Raw genomic sequence first — 15,860 nt, 5'->3', positions numbered from 1 at the left:
AACAGAAATAGATTGACCATACTAACGTATTCCGAGTACTGGGCACAAGTACCCCAGGCTAAAAATAGCACAAGGGTTTTTTTCCCAAAATGATTCTATATTCTATCTTGTTGCGCATACCGAATTCTATATTTTCACCAAGTTTCATGCTTTCATCACAATTTTCACGATTGTTATCTGTCATGAACCTTATCAAACTCACTACTACATTACATCAAAACATCTCTTCGTGTCCACCACTTTACGTCACAAGGTCACGTGACACAGTGGTCCGACCGCGTTCTCGCTCCGCCATCGATGAGGGCAAATTTCGACTTTAAAAACTTAATAACTTAAAAACTACATAACGTATTAAAAAAATTCAAACGGTTTTGGAATCAGCACGGGAACCTTTATCAGTGGTAAAAAAATCGTTTTTCACTTCAGTTCCCCTTTAAGAAGATTGAGCCATGACCCTTTTGGGAGCCATGGGCCTATCTGTTGTTTCTTTAGTGAGTGATAGGGGTCAAACTTCATGAGCTATTTGAAGTCTATGAAAGTCTCTGACGATAAATCATTCTTTGAGCTAAATGTTAACAAATATTTTGCAATCTATGACATGGTAACAATCTGGTAGCAAATATGAACTCAATTTAGTCAACCTCTGCATTTGCTTGAGTCTGTGAGAAACAATTTACTTAAATATGATTTTAAATTTGATGGCAGAGTAGCAAAGTGGGCACATAACGAGGACTTTTTTAGGAAAGATAAAAAACTTCCAACTAGAATGGCTGTCAGGTTAACAGAGAAGCATCTCAATCCAAATTGTTTCACAAAATGATGGTGAAACTTGCCACAAAGACACGCACATTTCTTTGTCGGGTCCTCCAGCTGAGGTTATAGGTACAGCACAGTTGTTTAAAAGGTTTGAAACCATTTTTGACAGCTACAACTCATCGAGTTAAGATTAAAAAATGTGTAGAAGACCATTCACATCTGAGTCACTACATTTAGGAGTAACTTTGATTAGTGAATCAAAAACGAAATTTTATATTCAGATAACATTATTATTTATGGCATATTATTTTTGACAGTTCATATTATTTTTTTAGGTTTTTCTCACAAATATCAACTTTGAAGTGATGAAAGGAAATGCAACCTATTTGACAGGGCTGTCATTTAATGTTTTCAAAATCACATGTGATTTTGTTACCCCATCACTAAAGGAACCAATTAAAAATTTGCCAGTGAGAAACCAGATATTGATGATATTGGTCCGGTTGATATTGAATTAGCCCTTTGAATATTTAAGTTACCAGACTGGTATATCACAAAGCACAGTCAATGCTACATTTCAAAAGATTGTTGATTTGATGTATGCAAAGCTTGGGTTTCTTGTTTGTTTGCCAGACAGAGATCATATTAGAAAAACTCTGCCTCCAGTTTTTAGGCAGAATTTTCCCAGGCTTACAAGCTTCATAGATTGCTTTAAGATTTTCATCGATCGTCCAAAGAATTCAAAACAGCGTGCTCAGGTTTACTCTAATTATAAAAAAACCTAGTACAGTTAAGTACTTAATAAGCTGTAGCCCTCTTGGAGCAGTAACCTTTTTGTCTGATGGCTAGGGGGGGGGGGGGGGGGAGCCACTGATGTCCAAATTGTTTGATCATCTGGATTTATAAGCAGAAAGTATCACCTGCCTGGTGATCAAATGCTTGCTGACAGAGGATTTCTTCTCAAGGATGACTTTGCTGTCGCATTTAGTGCTGAGCTAATTACACCAGCATTCACAAAAAGCAAAACACAACTAAGTGTTGAAGAAGTTGAATCTTCAAGAAGAATATCAAGCGTAAGGATTCATATTGAAAAAGTAATTGGACAATAAAAAAACAGATTTAAAATATTGCAAGGGCCTCTACCATTAACTGTAGTTAAATTTCCTAGAAATGAAATATTAACTGAAACACCCAATATTGATAAGCTTGTTAAAGTGTGCTCTGCCTTAATTAATTTATCTACTGGAATTGTATTAAAAGAAAAAGATAGTAAGTAAATTTACAAACGTAAAACATTACTGAGTGTTTCATGCTACTTTGTCTCACTCCTTTTCTTTTTCTTGCAAACTTTGCAATACCAAGCTCCTCGTGGTGGTCTCTTCAGCCTTGCACATTGAAAATGAATCCATTGGTACTGACATGACGGGTTGTCACATCCTACCTTTGGTTCGGTATCATCACAAGGCTTCTGGCAGTAGCAGTAAACTGGGGCTACCTCTTGTTGATTGTTTGAAGCTGTTTCATTTTCAAGAGATCTGGTCACAAGCTCCTTACAAATAATTTTGTGATAGAAATCAACAAGGTGATTTACACTTTGAAAAAAATTATAATCATATGTAATTATATTTGCCTTACAAAAATTTGGTCCCCATACAACAAAATTACAATATTGAACTTCATACACATGCATCTGCATCAGCACCTGTGTCATATATTTATGGTCACTCTTCAAAACCTGGTTATCATCAAGGCAAAATTTTTGGTCTTTGCAACACTCTTCAATAGTTCCAGTGTCTTTGTGCTTAAAGGGGCACTTTACTTCTATTAAAAAACTTCCATGGCAATCGCCATGCCCAACTGCATCTGCTGATGCCCCAAGGAAATGGAATTCTGCATCTTATTTCAAGCCTGATTTTTCAATGATAAAATTTTTATAGGGTGCTTTCAGTTGCCTTTCATACTCCTTGAGGGCCACATCTTTATTATCTTGACCCCAGAGTACTTAGGGTACATTTAAAGGCTTTGGTTTGCAACATATCTTGCGGACAACAGTCTTTGATGGGTTATTCATATCGGTGTGCAGCACCTCTTGTGCAACTGAAGCAGTTATCCTCCCAATCCTCAGCTCCCTCCATGCAAGAGAATGTCTTTGTCCCCTTTGTTTAACAAAATCTCTGTCTTGCTCATTTAATTAAATGGAAAAGATTTCTTCAATTTTAACATCAACCCCACTGCCATCTACAGAGAAATATTCTCTTGATGGTCTGGGTATTCTTGGTTCTGCTGGTGAACTCTTCTTAAAATGAAATAAGCTGGAATTCCCTGCAAATAGGCTGTATGGCCTGCTGTTGCCGCAAAAAATGATTAATGAAGTTTTAAAAAAGTGCATGGAGTTTTGAAAAAGTGTGAATGCACATTCAAAAAATTGTGTATGCACAATCAAAAAATTGTGTATGCAAATGACGGTCTTGACAAATACCCTTTCACAAAAGCATAACCACGGCTTGATTATCACATTAAAACAATGCGCTCAGGGGACCATGAATTTCCCCAAATATGGGCTGCTGGAACTATGGGGAGAAGTTCCTTCACCACAATACTTAAGTTTTCAGTCCCAGGAGGCCACTCCGCAGCAAGCCAAGACTGCCTATTGATTGAAGCAAAACCTACAGCCCCTGCTGTGTCTGACGATATAGAAGTGTCTGGGACTCGTTCCCACGTTGGAAAGTAAAATAAGCTCCGGCCATTCCAAGGGTTCATTAGTTCGGTCCACCAAGCAATGTCCTCCCTTTCCCATAGGGAGGGAGGAACATGAAGATGAAGCTCATCGACCAAACAAGACCTGTCAATAAGGCGATGCAGGAATGGCCTTCTTTGCACAATGGCTTAGCAACAATGTTGTAACGTACCTATTAGTGAAAGGAGCTTCCGCAAAGTGCATGAGCGATGATGTAGCCAGTTACTTAGCGACGACCTAATCTTTGTAAGCTTTTCTGGAGGTAAACGAAGACTGTGTCAAGAGTAAATCTCAAGAAAGTTATTGATGTCGAGGGACCCTCTGTCTTCTCTTTTGCCAAGAGGACCCCCAGGGCCTCACATAGCTGTTTGCAACTTTGCAGATTATCATGTGCTTGGGTAGAGGTGGGTGCCCCCACGATCAGAAAATCATCTAAATACTGTAGTATGTGAGGAACATGACCTTCGTGTTCATAAATTTTTTGTAGAACGTCAGCGAAATGAGTGAAGACTGCAGGGGCTGAACTCAAGCCAAACGTAAGATAAGTGCCAAATCAAGGTAATAATTACCCTCCCATAATAAGGGGAATAGGCAGTAGATGATACTTATATTAAATTTTGCTAAAAAGCAGCTGGCGCCAAGGGACATAATTAATTTTAATGCCTCTGGAATGCCAGAATAAGCGATGGCTGCTTCGTTGTCTGTAATCTGTAATTCAGTCAGTGGTGCTTGCTTCCACTGGAAAAGACAGATCTGTGATAAGTCGATATTTTCCTGGGATTGACTTGGGGATCACCCAGAATCGATAAATGTGCAAGTCCTGTAGAGGTAACTCGAAAAAGGCCCAGCCATGGATCCCGCACTAAGCTCCTCCTGCAAATAATTATTAATAACAGTAGGATGTTTGTAAGCAGACCGGGAATTACGCTTTGCCGACCTTGTATGTGGAGCCTGTACATCAAGAAAGAAACCATTTTTAGCCCTTCGATAACCCACTGCACATCATTAATACAAGAATCTTATAAGAAACTAAACCATGTGTCGATATGCAAAGAAGTCACAGACGCAAGTTCTGGTAAATAAAGTCTAGATATATCAGTAAATGATGGTAACCCATGGAAACCAGTGGAAAGGCATTTGCGGGTATGCTTGCTGGCTTGGGAAGATTCATTCTTGGTAGCGGTCTCGGATCCAGCTTGAACCATTAGAGCAGCATTTCTAGGGCACACAAGTTTTAGGTGTGGGCCTCTGCAAATTTGGCAGTAATGTGAAAATTCACAGTTATTATAGGAGCAAATACCCGCATTCCATTTCAAGCATGGGAGTTGAGACTTGGTTTGCATCTTCCTTGGGGGTAGGGTGCCCCTGGAACGTACCCTCGTCATCCATAAGGTTGGCATGACCACCCTCCAGATATCGAAATCTTTCTCTGCAGCATGTTTCCGGAAAGCAACGTCGTACACCAGCCAACCCATCCCTGGGATGTCCCTATGAGCTGATGTCAACAATAAAAAATAGCTATAGTGATCGGCTACTTTGTCCGGGCGCTTCTGAGCAATAATGGCCCCATTCACTGCCCATGCTTCCGACCAATCCTGAAAAGTGCAGATAGGTTGTAACTCTGATTTAGCCAATTTTGCCAGATGAACAGGGGAAGGTTCTGCAACTGGCGAGTGTTTTAAATTGCATGGTCTTAGCAAAGTAAAATCCACAAAATGGCCAAGTTTAATTCTATCCACCAAATAACTGGGGACAGGAGGCAAAATTGAAGAGATTGCAACATGCAGAGCCTGACTTCCCCCCATTGTGCTCTGTGGAATTGCAACCCTAATAACCTTGCAATAAATGCCCAGATTCCGAAGGACATGGGGTTTGAGGGGGCACAATAGCCTGCGCAGCATTCCCAGGAGAAGTTTTTGGCCCTTGCTGCAAGGAGGAAAAACCCCTAAAATTCTTTCCAGCGAGGATTCCACACTAGAGAAATGCTCCATGGCCTCCTGCCTTGACATTGACTCCGAGTTAGATACAGGATTAGCCACGTCCGTCACGGGCATTTGGATATGTGTGATCCAGCACGTAAACCAAAAGTTAGACCACTGTCCAATAAATTTTAGAAACAAATATCTATATCCAAGTTGTCAAATAGAATAAATGGACAAAGCTGAACATTCCAATAAACGGTCTCACAGGTTGCAGGATGAAAACACAACGACTAGGCCAACACTATCTTGAAATTGACACACGAGGCGGACCAGCACTTCTTCTGCTCTGTATTTGCAAGCTATCAACACAGACACTGAGAGTCAAAGCTAATTAAAATAACACCACAGCTGCCATAAACCAACTTGAACTAAAGTAGTTGAGGAAAAGGCTACCAGGGCGAAGCGTGAAACTTCGCTCCTAAAAGCAAAACAACAGTTTGTGGCAAGCTAGGGCCAAAAGGGAGCCTAATCCGAGAGCATTTTATCCTTCCAGTTTTTGCGATCTATTCCCGTTTGGAACAACAAGAAAAGGTTATGCCAAGCACAGCAGAGTCTTTTTTACTTGTTGACGGTGAAAGATTCTCACATCATGCCCTCTTTGAACCATTGTGGCCATTTACCTTGGATTCCAGACCTTCGTAATACTCCCATTTTCAACTTTTTTTAGCTGTATGACTATCTTTTTATCAGAACAATGAAATTTAAGCATATTGCATTAAAGACTGAAATCTGCAAAAACTACAAAAAGCTGAAATCTTTTCAGTTCTTTTATGGAGGATATATAAAAACGTTTTCTGTTGCCAAGATGATAATTTTACATTATTTGATGTCTGCATGAAAGCTGCCATTAAGGATACTTTGTATAAGGTTTTTGTTGTTCTCTCAAATTGAACCGGTGATGTTTGCAGTGCAGCATGTACATGTTCAGCTGGAATTGGTTTAGCTGATTGTGGTAACTGTAATCACGTTGGTGGGGTTCTTTTCGCCCTGGAAGATTTGAACAGACGACTGACAACTCCGTGTATCAAGCCCAGATGTCAATAGCTTTTATGCAAAACATAACATTTCTACCTTCACACGGAAGTTTATACGATATAGAATAGAACATGCTATTTTCAATGAAGTATTTGCTTTTCGCCGTTCGCTTTGCGTGGATGTAGCCCACCTAACTTGCAATTTACTGACAAGAATTCGTTCAATAGACTGTTCAGCTGGTATCAACACTGCCAGCAGGACTGCCCAAAACCTGTTTCCTGTATTTCAAAGTTATCTTCCTGGAATTTTCTTGCTTCACTGAAATTTATTTTGCCTCAAGATATTGATGAAGTTGTTATTTAGAAATTTTAATTTGCAAAAGATAATAATCCCAAAAAAATCAAAATGCTATGATCCAGGAGCACTCAAAGAACAAAAGCTGGAAGACGAAAAACTTGAACATTTAAAGACAAAGCTTGCAAGTTGTTTGTCAAACAGTACCTTTTTTATTTTTACAAGCTGAAGGAGTCAGCCTCTTCTATTTCAACTGAAATTGAATTATCTTTGAATTCCCCATTTGATGATTCAGATGTAAACTTGTGTATTCTTGAGGATTCAGTTCCATTCAATGATTTTCACAATATATCTTGTCCTGCTTTCAATGAGATGATGGAGTATTTTTGCAGCACAATGAATAGCCTTGAACGGGATCCACGTCAAAACCTGAATCTCCACCTTATAACCAGAACCAAAAAAAGATGTATACGCTTTCAAGCCGTATATACGGTATCTACCTACTTCTATACCGTATTTTTGGTTTGGACCAATCACAAAGCCGCATTTAGGCTTTTTAGTCGCGTGCCTGTTTAATGCCGGAAACCGATGTTGACAGCCCGTTAAGCCGCGGAAATATTTGATGTACCGCCACTCCTTCGTAGTGAACCTACTACACACAACACGTGAATAAATCACCACACAAACAAAACGTCTAGCTCTGTCCAATAAACCTAAAACCATAGGCGTAGGAGATAAAGGAACTGGGGGTGGGGGTTCGATGGCTGCAGGAAAAGCTATCACATTCAGGCTTTATTCAGATTTATACCGATGAAGTTATAATATTCGGCAAGATCCTTACCTATTCAGCCCACCTAAACGCCTAACATCTGCTACGCCCATGCCTAAAACCTTATGATCAATGAGCATAAACGTATCAAAGTTGCATATTAGTGATTGAAAGAAACATTTTTCGAAACTACGTGAAAAACACTTACCAACAGCGAGGCTACTTGCCAAATGTGAACCACTATAAAAAATTTGGACGATCGATACCTCCCAACATTACCATGTGCTTTTTCCCGCCAAATTGCTTTACAAAAGTCTTCCCTCGTTGGCATTAACTACAGATATACATGTATCGACAATCCATTATTTCTATGATTATAGTTGTTGCATGACTGCTTTTAACAATAGCTACTTGGCAGAAAATTTATAAAAATGAACACAGAAATATAGACACGTTCCTGATACGGCGCGAGATGTATCGTTTGGAAGTCGTATGAACTCGACAGCTTCCTGTGCTCGCTGCTTGATATCATGTTGATATTTTATTTTGTGAGCGAGGCGTTTTGCGCAGACGATAATTCAAAGACAACACAAGACATTGTTATAACAGGAACAGTCACCATTATGGTCATCATTGACGTTATCATTCCTATTTCCAGTAAAGTTATTATTGCCATAAAATTCTTGTGATACGTTCTTTCTACAATTAAAATCATACCCAAAGGAATTGTCTGACATGCATTTCCCATGCATTCAGAAAGCATCTACTGAAGCAACCGCGGTTTTTATTTTCAATAAGTGCCACGGATATAATCTGACGAACCTTTTAACTTTTGATGAATCGACTACGGTAAACTTTTAAATGTCTTGATTTTTTATTTTTTGATAATTTATACCAACACCGACAAAAAATCCTGATCCCCCGCAAACGGTTTCCTTGTCATCCAAATGTTCCTTTAATTTTTACAGCGAAGACTAAAAGATTAATGATTGGATAAAATAATCCTGCGATTTTTAACACTAGAGTTCCTGGTACATCATACGAGACTTGATTCATCTTTCCAAAAACCTTGTGGCCACATTTACCTCTTGTAAGTTACCTGAAATTAGATAACAGCAAAATCAATGGGGGAAAAGAAGTAACTCATTGTTAAGCTTGGTTTCCACTACTACTCTAGATACCAGGGCCACATAAATTCGAGTGCGGCCACAGAACTCAGAATTAGAGAAGCGGAGCAGTGTCTGTCTGAAAGAAAAAAGAAAGACGTTCCGCTTGGTTTTCTATTTACGCACTCAAAATTTTGTGGCTCTGATACCTAGGAAATTTCTATGCAGTTTTTTAAGATCTGAAATTACTTGTTTGGTAACCAAAAAGTGACCAATTGTTTGAAGCGCTAACAATTTGGAGGGGCACTGGAAGAGAGGGAAAGATATCCTACGTAAGGGGCACTCCCCGAAGCTCTTAGCGAAGAACTTCTTTTAGAAGAGCTTCTCTTTGTTGGAGATATGTGCATCTGGTGCTCTTCCCTCCCTTGTAACAAGGCTTTGGAATATATTATTGAAACTTACCGCCTTAAACTTTTGACTTTTGGCAATACGTTCTCAGACTGCATTTAACTTTTTTCAACGTCTTGAGATTCTCGAAAGATGGGGACTGCCAGTTTTTCGTATTCTTCCAGTTTGTGGAGATACCACCCAAGACCACCACCATTTTGCAACTCCTCTTCGGAAATATCATTCCAACCCGCCCGATTGGTTTTCTCTTCCACAAGAAACTCTCGCCACCCCACCACTGACGTTCTGCTCCTGTGAACCGTTCGTCGCAATATCTTACACCATTTTCTATTGCCTCCATTGAATTTTGAGAGGCATATGTTGCTCTCAGTAAAGTTGGTTCTCCATTTGGATTTCCGGACAAAACATGGAAAGGCTTGCCGTCCGAGTCGCCGACCCAATCTCCTTCTGATGACCAGTGACGATACCACATATCAACTTCGCTACCATCGTCGGAAAGCTGAAACTTAAATGCATGTGGCCTGCTGTGCTGTTCGAGACGATTAATGAACGGGATCAACCAAGTTTTGATGTCAAACATATAACTTAGTCGTTCAGTGTTGTGTGGGTGATCATAGGATATGTCAATTTGTTGCATTAATGCTGGAATTGTGGCTGCGTTATGCTTGCTCAATTTAAATGCAATTCGGCTGAACAACTTAAAAAAAATTATTTATATTAATGATTTCACCTTAATGGAGTATTATTTCAATTCAATCTGACAAAAAGCCATAAATCCTAGGTAACAAACTACAGGAAGATGGGCGAATTTCCCAAAAGCTTTGGGGCTTAAGCTTTTGGTGCCTGTCGACTACAAACAGATGTCCTGAATAAATCAATGAATGTACTATGTATATCATAATAGTTCTAAGTAAAATTTGGCTAAATTAATCACATCACCATTGCTACATATTTTATAGAAAGTGTCCAGTGAAAATTACATGGACCGTCAAGCCAATTTTGTCTGATGTAACCATTACCTATGAAAGAAATACCGCAGCATTCAGTAACGTTCGAACTGAAAATAACATTAAAGATAAGATTATACCTGATCAATATCTTCATGAGTATGACCCACCATCAAAAATGATAACCGTATCTAAAAGGAGATAATAAAAAAGCTTTTGAATCCTGAGGATTTGCCTGTAAATTCGTCGTGCTTTTTATAAAAAAATAACATTGTGAGTAAAATCTTAAGAATTCTCTCCAAAGTATGCCACATTTTAAGAAGAAACGTATTTACAGACGAAGGGCAGTTCACTCCTGGGAACACCTTACGAATTTCTCACGAAAGCACAAGAATTCCCAAAAGTTTTAAAACAAAACAATAGGGTTTTCGCCATAGGTGTCTGAGATTATCATGGAATGATATGCCTTACCTTGTGAAATACTCTTCTCTTGATCAAAAGGGCACATATGGCGAGGACATAAACATTTTTATTTTCGCGCCAGCAATTATCCATTTGCAAGTACAGTATGCCTGGCAAGTGTCCATCCTAAGAAAATGATTAAGTGCGTTAGTTTTACAGGTAGTATGTGATATTCGCTTTCTACATGCGACGCGACAAAGGGCGACTTTTCATTCAAATTGTTACTTTTTCAGTATTTAGGTACGTTTATCAGCTTTTGTTGTCAAATTATTAAGCCTTTCCAGGAGTATATAATTTTGTTTGAAGTTCCAATATAAGTGAGGAGCAAGATCAAATTACCACGATAGGTAGCAATAATTATCACATCAAACAATCCATGTACCGAAAATGCTAATATATTTGAAAGTGCAAAGGAAATCAGTGCTGCTTTAAGATAAAAATTGAAATTTTTAATTTACTTTATCAACCTTTGTTAAATACCTTGGAGAAAGCAACCAATGATCGGAGAAGAATATTAATGGTCATGTTTGAATCGTGAGGCCATTCATGACAATCGATATATTGGATGGAATGTTTATCCGCATGAGAAAGAACTCCAGTTATGTGCGTTTTGAAGAAGTGGATCCTGTTACCCTGAAAAAATTTATGATACAAAATCAGTTATAAAAGTTGAATGATGTTAAACACTACGACCACAAATAAAGCTAACAGTAAAGATACTGGCCTGCCGCGAGGGTCGGGCTGACTCCCCCAGGCCTCAACACGAGCAAGATCCAACAATTTATTTAAACATTAATTTTGTTTCTACATATGTTCTAATTCTACTGCTGTTATGTTTAAATCAAAAAGAGTTTTCGAATATAGTTTTCGCATAACTGGCTATGGTTAGCCGCAACATCAGTCAAATATTATTGACGTCATTAGGGTCCCATCTTTTAACTATCTCACACCCCATAATAGTTTCAGCAGGACAAATGAAGGTCATATTTCAAAAAAGGCTATTACCTTTGTATCAGTGATATAGTGAGGAATGTTTGTTTTCGATTGGTCCATTCCGTCGATTATCATGGACAAGTATTTTGCTGGGTTTGCTTTTGCCTTGTCTCGGTGGCTGTAGTACACTCTTCGTTCAGATCTACACAAAATAAATGATTTGGCGTGAGGTTTCGTTTGCTTCAGAAGGTTGATTCAGTTACCAAGTTATCATAGCAGCTTTTTATGATTTTTAGAACATACCTTTGAAGGTCATTGTGACTTTCCTTAAGACTTTTGACGTCTTCTCTCCTAAGGGAGGATGAACATTCCTTTTTCAATTCTTTGATTAATGTGCATATTCCACATTTCGTGAATTTGTTTCTCTAAAAGGGAAAAAGGCATCATAAATGCCCGGAGCTCTGAAACCAGTTGAAAAGGGGGAAGGCTCGGCTCATGACTAAAGATCCTACATAAAAACCCTTTAGCTTTGATGGAAGATTAATTGCCTCTCAATTGTAGTATGAGCATAAATTTCAACATTTTGAGGGTGCTTTCTCAACTTACAACTTTTTGAAAAAATGCTGAACACTTGAGCTTTGTCCTTTTTTAATCTGGTTTTCATATTTTAGATATCTTTTGATTATATTTCTTATTATGGACTTTGTCACATAACCCCTCTAGTTGAAATTTTTTCTAGATGTAAACTCACAGGTGCAATGGCGACATTGTGGAAACGCTGTGCCCAGTTGTTAAAAAAACAGGATTTGCCAACTATTTCCGTTGAGCCCCCGAAACCATCCGAATGGATCTGAGCAACATAGCTGAAATAAATGTCTTCCTTCGTGTAGCAAGTCGGCAAAAACATCTTCTCTTCATCCGGAGCTCGGTCCCCACTTTCATCTATAAACTTCTCAAACCAGGTCATCGCTCGTGCCACTTTTTCGGTTTCCTGTTTGGTTCCATGCTTCTCGCTTCTCCCGTCAACTCTACCGTAAATTTCAAAATCCTGCTTCAAAGAGTAGTACCTGAAAAATTGTAAAAAGTCAAGCCATTAAAATCAGAATCTAGAATCAATATACCCTAGGTACCAGAGCCACATAAGTCGAATGCGGAAATAGAAGCTAGGAGCTAGATCTCATCCGCTTCTCTGCTTGGAATTCTATTTACGCGCTCGAATAGAATCAATGCAACCAGCTTTGTTAACCTATTCTCGAATTCAAAATACACATTTTGCAGTTTTTTTATATATATTTATATAGATAATTATAAAACTGTTTACAAACCTTAAAACTATAAAATATTGTTTTATCTTTACAGGAACTTGCTAAAAGAACACTTTCCGGTCCTTCTGTTTTGGGCGCATTCTATTAGCTTCATTTTTTTCAGAGAAACTAATTTTTTCAGGTACAATCGTAAAATTTGACTATTTTCAGTAACTTGAAAAGGTTCATAAAAATTAGCAAGAAATTAACGCGATTTTGATTAACCGGTCTTTGTTATTGCAAAAAAACTGTGGGCTCCTACCTATGATTGGAAATACCATGAATGAACTGCCAAGCTTTGCGACAAATCTTATTGGTTCCAATGAGAAAAACCCAGTTTCCTGCCGTTGGCATTGTACTGAAGACGTGTAAAATTCTCTCCCTCTGCTTCTCCCCAGATAATTCTTGAAACTGCTTCCACGCTTCATACATGGAGTTTAAATTCATTTTCACAAGGCATCTCTCTCTGCAGCATACAGCATCAGATGTTGACATTTCTTGATGTTTTGGCACGAATTGTAATAAGTCCGAAGAAACATTTTTGTTGCACGATCTTTTGCATTTCTCACCAAGAATTATCTTTAAAAAATAAGTTTGACAATTTTGGAATAATTGTAGGAATGGGAAACGAAACTAGCAGATTCTGTTCATCATTGCTCTACTATACTACTACTTGCTAGATGATATTATAAATAATGTTTATAATAGATGATATTGCAAATGTAAATAGTATGACCCAAAAGAAACGTTGTTATGAGTTTTTTATCTGTGAAATTGCGAAAATGGATAAAAGAGCATGAAATCTTACGTTGTTGCCAATGTCGCCGAATGGTCTACGTCTTTTACCCTCATGTTCACCATACGCGTCTAATTCCACCTACATTTACAGAAATAAATATATACAATCATCAAAAACTGATTTAAACTTTCTTGATTAAATATTGATTAAATGCATAGTGTATTTCAACCTAAAGTTCTGATAATTATTATTAATTGCGTTGCTAACTATTTTTTAAAGGTACGTTGCATAATAACAGGTTCTGGAAAATGAAATGACTTGCCTCTATTTCTTTACAGCTTGTTTTACTCTCTGCCAATGTTTTGCTTTCTTGCTTCGTATTTTCTTTTACTTCATTCACCTCTCTACTTTCCAAAATTTCAAACGAGCTCATCGTGAACGTGCTTGATAACCTTCTCCCTCTCTTAACAAGCGTGAATGCTGAGAACTTTCCCGCCTTTTATTACCTAAAATATTTCCCGCCAAAACGGTTGGATACCCGCTTGCACATGTTTACATTTTGTTTAAATCCATTGTGTGACCCAGGAAGCTATCATATTTTCACATGGACCTTTGTCATATCGCTGCAAGTGGTCCGCACTTAGATATGATTTCAGCGCTTGGATACCATGAAGGGCACTTGGATTCATAATAAAGGGCACTTGGATACAAAATAGTGCACTTGGATACAAAATAGTGCACTTGGATACAAAAAAGTACACTTGGATATCAGCATGGCTGCGTTGCGGGACCACGGGTCGTATGAAGGGATCGTGATTTTCTCTGTTTTTCCTTTCTAAAAATATTTTTTGTCATTTTCCTCTTGAAAATGTTTTCAAAGTTCCCTATGAAATATGTACCTATGCAAATTCATTTCTTCTATTTTTTTCGCATACTTTTTACGTATAAATTTTTGGGTTTGATTTTTTCCATCTAAGAATATTATTACACTTATTTCTTATATAAAAAAATCTGCTGCAAGAAACGAGTGCTGACCAATATAAAAAAACTTATATAATAATAATAATAATTGTTATTTTCTTATTGTTATTTTATATTTTTATAATAAGGAGCAATTGAATCTTGAATGAAATTTAGATTTGGCATGAAATTAAAAACAGATGTATTTTGCAAAAATGGGTTTATACTAACAACCTTCAACACTCAAAACATAATAATAATCAGCTGACATAGGCAGGAATGTAGTTGTAAAAGTTTATCAAGGGGGGGGGGGGTGTCTCTTTAAAATATCGAAGTTGTTCTTGTCATATTACCATGACGAGGGTGGTCGTTTTCTCCGAGCATTGGTTGAGCAGCCAAGTACAAATTCATTGACTGTTTCAGCGGCCAGGCGCCATGGAAAGGGGAAACTTGATTGAAAAAGAGAGGGGCAAAATGTTTGTATTCCTCAGGGGTTGAATGAAAGCCGACAACGTGGATGGCGGGGATGACACTTTTGGGTTAATGAAATTCTAAGGATGGCCAGAAAATGCATCCTAAATATTTTCAACAACGAAAAGAAAATCCTAAATAATATTTGCAAGCTAAATTCGTAACTATGACTAAAAACCAATCGGTTGGATTTTGAATTGACACATTCTCTCTCATGTTAACAAAACAAGGCAGTTTTTATCAGCTAATGAACAGTGCTACTACAAATGTCATGAAAAAAGTGTTGTTCACAGTAGTGGCGCTAGAAATTCTCCGACGGAGGGGCTTGGCCTTCCGACAGGGGGGCTAGGCAATCGGAGTGAAAACATGGAATCCCAGAGTCGCACAAACATTGAGATTATGACAGGATATGAATTCATAAACAAGAAAGAGCAGCTCTCTAGAGTGGGATTATTATTTTTTGTGGGGGACTCGCTTTTTTAAGAAAATGTCCCTAAAAGAGAAAAGACAATCTTTTTCTGTGATTTTCAATATTCTTAAGGCTCTATACTTTCCTGGGTAAGAAAAAGACGTCATTTAATTATTAAACAGAATAAGGACCAATTTTACTTAGGTATGTTGAGTCTTTGCTAGCTTTGCAGACGCGCATGTCGCAATAAACAAGTACACGAAAGTTACTACCTGAGGCGGCACCATGGTGTCACAATGTTTCTTGTCTCTTGGGGGGGGGGGTGGTGGGTGTGTCACAATGTTTCCCAAAGTGTGGGCTAGTAGAACTCCAATGTTTTTGTGTTTGTTTAATGCTAGTATAGGGGGCTGTTTCCATACTTGTTTTAGGTTTTTATCTCTTAAAATTATTTCCCAGTGGTCTTTAAGAATTTTACTTATATTGATAGTCCGATTGTTGTTTGGTATGCCGAAAGAGAGGGTTGAGATCTCTGATACTGTGTGCAAATTACTTGGGAGTTGCCTGTTTGTACATTTAAACTCAGGGGGAATTCCGTAATTGTAACCGTT

At 38.1% G+C, this 15,860-nt stretch overlaps 2 protein-coding genes across 5 annotated transcripts; both read right to left on the bottom strand.

Moving 5' to 3' along the window:
- Window positions 1–438: 438 nt before the first annotated feature.
- Window positions 439–6,126, bottom strand: LOC148959134 (uncharacterized). Its single transcript, XM_089111455.1, has 3 exons — window positions 6,096–6,126; window positions 3,666–3,749; window positions 439–2,652 (listed from the first exon to the last, which is right to left on the bottom strand). The coding sequence occupies exons 1-3, from the start codon at window positions 6,124–6,126 to the stop codon at window positions 2,069–2,071; spliced, it is 699 nt and encodes a 232-aa protein (XP_088967581.1). The 3' UTR covers window positions 439–2,068.
- On the bottom strand, window positions 2,513–14,726 carry LOC148959133 (uncharacterized). 4 transcript variants are annotated; one of them, XM_089111469.1, is made up of 9 exons: window positions 13,482–14,726; window positions 12,936–13,252; window positions 12,121–12,436; window positions 11,673–11,794; window positions 11,442–11,571; window positions 10,917–11,069; window positions 10,446–10,562; window positions 10,115–10,165; window positions 2,513–9,724 (listed from the first exon to the last, which is right to left on the bottom strand). In XM_089111469.1, the coding sequence occupies exons 2-9, from the start codon at window positions 13,166–13,168 to the stop codon at window positions 9,086–9,088; spliced, it is 1,761 nt and encodes a 586-aa protein (XP_088967595.1). In that variant the 5' UTR covers window positions 13,169–13,252; window positions 13,482–14,726; the 3' UTR covers window positions 2,513–9,085. The 4 variants fall into 4 exon arrangements, with proteins under 4 accessions (XP_088967595.1, XP_088967594.1, XP_088967592.1 ...); XM_089111468.1 differs by lacking the exon at window positions 10,115–10,165 and having other exon boundaries at window positions 2,513–8,612; window positions 9,082–9,724; XM_089111466.1 differs by lacking the exon at window positions 10,115–10,165.
- Between the last annotated feature and the right edge of the window lie 1,134 nt (window positions 14,727–15,860).

Source organism: Rhopilema esculentum, chromosome 11, assembly GCF_057945365.1.
Source record: "Rhopilema esculentum isolate cy_ngs chromosome 11, ASM5794536v1, whole genome shotgun sequence".
In the NCBI taxonomy this organism is placed as follows: domain Eukaryota; kingdom Metazoa; phylum Cnidaria; class Scyphozoa; order Rhizostomeae; family Rhizostomatidae; genus Rhopilema; species Rhopilema esculentum.
This window is presented reverse-complemented; position numbering and strand designations above follow the sequence as displayed.

Excerpts from the sequence above, each read along its gene's own strand:
- LOC148959133 (XM_089111469.1), bottom strand. The coding sequence starts at position 13,168 with ATGTCAACATCTGATGCTGTATGCTGCAGAGAGAGATGCCTTGTGAAA. Across the intron at positions 12,437-12,935 it reads CATGGTATTTCCAATCATAG|GTACTACTCTTTGAAGCAGG; the intron begins GTAGGAGCCCAC and ends ACAATTTTTCAG. Across the intron at positions 9,725-10,114 it reads CTCATGAAGATATTGATCAG|TTGTTCAGCCGAATTGCATT; the intron begins GTATAATCTTAT and ends ATTTTTTTTAAG.
- LOC148959134 (XM_089111455.1), bottom strand. The coding sequence starts at position 6,126 with ATGGGAGTATTACGAAGGTCTGGAATCCAAG. Across the intron at positions 3,750-6,095 it reads ACGAAGGTCTGGAATCCAAG|AAAAGCTTACAAAGATTAGG; the intron begins GTAAATGGCCAC and ends GTTTACCTCCAG. Across the intron at positions 2,653-3,665 it reads GAAGCTCCTTTCACTAATAG|ATGCAGAATTCCATTTCCTT; the intron begins GTACGTTACAAC and ends GCTTGAAATAAG.